The following is a 4,996-nucleotide window of genomic DNA, read 5'->3' on the forward strand; positions in this document are numbered from 1 at the left end:
AATGGTGGAGAAAGAGGGTCCAGGCGTCCCGCAAGGGTCTCCTTGAAGATATGCCGTGCAAAGAATAGGAGATTGACCAGCAAGGTAAGCATGTATAATAACCATAGGGTCATTCCATGCCATAATAACCACCAAAATGAGGTTTTGACACCTATTGATTTTAGCATTTTAATTATTATACCATTCCTTCACGAATGTACTTGCTTCGATGAAAGGATGTAGAGTATATTTAGTGTGTGAACAAAATGAATCTGTGACAAACTTCGCCTAGCGAAGGGAAATGAATTTCCCATAAAAATTTCAAAATCCAATTTCGCGAAAACTACTCTTACTGTAATTTTTTTGGCCCCCTTGTACTAGTTTGATTATTTTTGATAAAGTAATGGAGTGGGATGCCATACCTTGTCTCCTTTAAAGGTAAACCATTTGAAGGCCACGATGCAGGAGTTACAGGAGAAATGCTCCTCATCATGGGAGTCTCAGCTCCTTGCAAACATATCTAACCTTCCAGAGCGCCAGCAAGAAGGTGTGAGGGCATGCTTTGCTGCACCTCAGCTAAAAAATCCTAAGAATAGGCGCTATACACTCAGTTGGGTGCATGAGTGCCTACTTCTTAGGATTAAAAGTCGCAAAGCATATGAACACCTCAGGAAAAACAACATCCTTCGTCTCCCTGGAGCTAATACCTTAAGTAGGTACATCCGTAATGTGAAGGGGGCATACGGATTTCAGGGGGCAATTTTCCACTGCTTAAAGGAGAAGGCTGAAGGGCTAGCTGCGGAGGAAAGGAGAGGTTTGGGTTGCCTTTGAAGTTAAATGAAATTATATATTAACCTTTCTGTCATTTTGGTAATTCTGTTTTTCTTAAACTCTAGGTGTTGTACTGGTGGATGAAATGAAACTTTCAAAGGCTTTATCTTTTGATAAGAAAACATTGAAGTTGGAAGGTTTCACCAATTTGGGGGCCTACACTCCACTGCACCAACGCAATGAGAGGGGGGATCATGCGTTGGTGCTTATGTTTCAGCCATTTCGATGCATTGTCCACTGCATTAGCACTGTCCTGCACCACATAATTTTGGAGGGCATCATGTTGGTGGAACAAGCCAACTTTTATGTGGATGCAGTGACGTGCGATGGAGCCCAATGGAATAGAAGCATGTGGAGAAGGTTCAGAATCGATGGCGAAAACTGCAGCTGCGAACATCCCTGCAGTCAGTCAAGGCGCCTGTGGTTCATATCTGACTTCCCTCATCTCATTAAGAACATGAGAAATTCTTCATTTCTCGAGATGTTTCTTGGGTATTGCTTTTTTTCATGCATGCATTATTTATGACCAAGTTATTCTTGGCCTCTTCTAAGTCCTTTCTGTTACTTTCCTCTTCAGACTCCAGATGGGCCTGTGAAGATCGGGCATTGGGATGCCGTCATCGAAATGGATAAACCTGAGGGGTTCCATTTGAAAGCATGCCCAAAGCTGACCGAGGACCACATTCGCCCTAGGCCATACCAAAAAATGAATGTTGCCAGGGCATTTCAGGTACATGACTACGTACCCATAACATCTTAATGGGTTAAAACATTTCAGACTATTTAAGTTCAACGAATTTTTTTGCTAACAGTGATGTCTTTATTTTCCATTCCTTCATTTACAGTTTTTTGGACGTAATGTGGCTGCTGCTATGGTGGCATACAAGTCACATCATCCTCTTCTGCATGACTGCAATTCCACAATTGCTGTCATTGAGAGGGTGAAAGGGTTAATCCTGGCGATGAATTCCAGGGTTCCAGGGACAGCTCTGAGAAAGAACACAGAGCATTGGAGGGTGAGGATGTATACCTGTTATAGGTGTCTGTGTGGAAATGATATCTTCATCCGTGTTCTTGCCTACAACTACGTAATATTTTTGCTTATAGGTTATTGAGAAGTTCCTGGATTACCTTGAGGAGTGGCAATTGGAGGCTGGTAAAATTAATATCATTTCTTATCTGGGAACACATATCTTGGGCTGAAGGTAACCCTGAAGGCCACAATGGAAATACACGATTTCCTTGCCACAAACTGCAGTTATGAATATTTGATGACTGCTCGTCTGAATCAGGATGCATTAGAAGTAAGTGCCTCACCGAAGGACTCAATTACCAAATGTATAGTTACAAAGCACACTGCAATTTAGGCGTTCTTCATGAGGGTTGTTAAAATGTACCTTTCTCGTCAAAATCTCTTGGAAACTAATGGCATGTTTTCTTCTTCCTATGCATTGCAGAGGTTCTTTAGCACAATGAGGGCAGCATGTGGCGCTAATGATCATACTGATTCAGTGCAATTTGTGCAGGCCTTCCGATTAATGGGGACATACAGCCTGGTGAAGCCACCCAAAGGCTGCAATGTGTCAGGCCTGGATGTACTCAAGACCTTGCTCAGGCTTACGGACATAACACCTAGAGATGAGAGATGGTCTCTTTACCAGTCAGCCTTGGACAGAATCATTGGTAATGGTGTGTCCGTGGAAGATTTGAAGAGTCCAGTAATGGCTGAGCACACCTATGCTGCAATGTGTCCATCTGATGGCATTGTAAGTTATTTCGCTGGGTATGTGGCCAGGAAGGCAATTAGAATTACCAAATGCGAAAGATGCAAGGAGGAGTTGGTATCAAATACCAACACCATAAGTGAAAGGGAAGCATTCACTGCATACCAAGATGGGGGCCACCTAACCTATGCATCAGAGACACTTTTCCTTTTAATAAATGAGTTAGAAAAAGTTACTGGTCCACACTTTAATAGGGAAGGGTTGAGTGTGGACTCAGTTTTTAAACTCATCAATGAAATTGAGGAGAAATCAAATATACCTCTAGTTGGATGTGGGGACCATAGGGCTAACCTCACAGAGGCGATATTAAATTTTTTTATTACCACACGGATGCACTTTGCATGTCGTGTGTCTAACAAAAATGACAACAGAGAACAGGAAGAGACATGCCTTAACAGGAAGAGGGCGAAGTTATAATGTAAATTAGAGATTCCTTAAGTAATCTCTCTGACATTCCTTAGTGCTCCTGTTAATTTTATCATGTAGTGATCATGTTCATTTTGTGACTATTTTTTGACTTCATTACCCTTTGTTGCCCTCGCATTGGGTGATAGTGTTAATTGTGACTCTCCTCCAAGACAATTACCACTAGGCATTAGAGATTCCTTATGTAATCTCTCTGACATTCATTAGAGCTCATGATCATGCATGAAATTCTTTATCCAATAAGTATTTATAAACATTCGTGTATTAAGGCAGTTATTAATGATAGTGTATAGTGTATTTCATAATGCCATGATAACCATTGTTTATCTTTTTCAGATTTAATCAGTACATCCCATTGATATAATACCGAACATGTACTCGTTTATATTCATCTTGCTTCTGCTACTCATCATGGACTCTCCCATTCATCTTGCTTCGCCATGCTTTGTCCAAAGACTTCTGAGTGGAACTTCTGAAGTCACACTAAGCTCCTTTGTCATTGAAAAGGTGGTCACTTAGCTTCAGCCCATAATGCAGGTCCTTCATCCCGTAAGTACTCATGTTAGTGGTTATTAATGAGTGTGTTTTTTCAATGCCTGCATTACCATGTATATTTGTTTTTTAGATGTGAACAATCGAATCGGGGATGTTTGCTACTCAATGTGGACTCTTTTATATTCGTCTTCCTTCGTCATGTTTCGTCAAGTCCAAAGACGTCTATGTGAAATATCTGAAGTCAAACTAAGATCCTTTGATATTGAAAAGGTGGTCACTTAGCTTCAGCCCATAACGCAGGTCCTTCATCCCGTAAGTACTCATATTAGTGGTTATTAATAGGTAAGTGTGATTTTTTCAATGCCTGCATTACCATGTGTCTTTGTTTTTTAGATCTTATCAATCAAAATCTGGACATATGCTACTCATCATGGACTCTCCCATTCATCTTTCTTTGCCATGCTATGTCCAAAGACTTCTGAGTGGAACTTCTGAAGTCACACTAAGCTCCTTTGGTATTGAAAGGGTGGTCACTTAGCTTCAGCCCATGACGGATGTCCTTCATCCCGTAAGTACTCATATAAGTGGTTATTAATGAGTGTTTTTTTCAATGCCTGCATTTCCATGTATATTTATTTTTTAGATGTGAACAATCAAATCGGGGATGTTTGCTACTCAATGTGGACTCTCTTATATTCATCTTCCTTCGTCATGTTTTGTCAAGTCCAAAGACGTCTATGTGGAATATCTGAAGTCAAACTAAGATCCTTTGATATTGAAAAGGTGGTCGCTTAGCTTCAGCCCATAACGCAGGTCCCTCATCCCGTAAGTACTCATATTAGTGGTTATTAATGAGTGTGTTTTTTTCAATGCCTGCATTACCATGTATATTTATTGTTTAGATGTGAACAATGGAATTGGGGATGTTTGCTACTCAACATGGACTCCTTTATATTCATCTTCCTTCGTCATGTTTCGTCAAGTCCAAAGACGTCTATGTGAAATATCTGAAGTTAAACTAAGCTCCTTTGTCATAGGAAAAGATATCACTTCAGACTATGGCTGATGGCCTTTTTCTGCAAGTACTGATAAATTTTGGATTATAGTGATGGGTATTTTTTGAATGCGTTAATTACCATCTATTTTTCTTTTTTAGGTTTGACCTATTCATTTTTGGACATGTGACACCCATAGGCACTCCTTGCTATTCATTCCTGCATCGTCATGAGATGTGCTATTGTTTCCATTAATATCTTCACACCCAATATCCCCACTTAAGTGATGTAGTCTGGTCAGTAACAACTTGGAAGGCTGACTCATTAAGCATCCTGCATCGTATGCCTTCCCAGCTCCGATCAGCGATGAGTTCCAATGCTTTTTCCTCTCTTTAGGTTCATCCCTAGACTCATCATTTTTGCTCCACTCAAAGGTGGCTCCGTAGCAGATCAGGTCTATTCTGTGCACATGAGGTGTTGTGCAGT

General features: G+C 40.6%; 1 protein-coding gene across 2 annotated transcripts; it reads left to right on the plus strand.

Annotated features, from left to right (window-relative positions):
• Positions 1-359: 359 nt before the first annotated feature.
• LOC124172298 lies at positions 360-3,561 on the plus strand. Of its 2 annotated transcripts, XR_006868118.1 has the most exons (7): positions 363-793; positions 876-1,302; positions 1,388-1,540; positions 1,656-1,826; positions 1,918-2,114; positions 2,268-2,576; positions 3,357-3,561. XR_006868118.1 is itself a non-coding variant. In XM_046551735.1 (2 exons), exons 1-2 carry the CDS (start codon positions 439-441, stop codon positions 1,334-1,336), a joined length of 816 nt encoding a protein of 271 aa, XP_046407691.1. In that variant the 5' UTR covers positions 360-438; the 3' UTR covers positions 1,337-1,376. The 2 variants fall into 2 exon arrangements, 1 of the variants encoding a protein (XP_046407691.1); XM_046551735.1 differs by lacking the exons at positions 1,388-1,540; positions 1,656-1,826; positions 1,918-2,114; positions 2,268-2,576; positions 3,357-3,561 and having other exon boundaries at positions 360-793; positions 876-1,376.
• Positions 3,562-4,996: the final 1,435 nt, after the last annotated feature.

Source organism: Ischnura elegans (genome assembly GCF_921293095.1).
Source record: "Ischnura elegans chromosome 13 unlocalized genomic scaffold, ioIscEleg1.1 SUPER_13_unloc_1, whole genome shotgun sequence".
Classification (NCBI taxonomy): Eukaryota; Metazoa; Arthropoda; class Insecta; order Odonata; family Coenagrionidae; genus Ischnura; species Ischnura elegans.

What these genes read in the sequence shown, in the direction of transcription:
- LOC124172298 (XM_046551735.1), top strand. Translation starts at nt 439, where the DNA reads ATGCAGGAGTTACAGGAGAAATGCTCCTCATCATGGGAGTCTCAGCTC. An exon ending in AGCTGCGGAGGAAAGGAGAG is followed by an intron (nt 794 to 875) that starts GTTTGGGTTGCC and finishes CTTAAACTCTAG; the next exon opens with GTGTTGTACTGGTGGATGAA.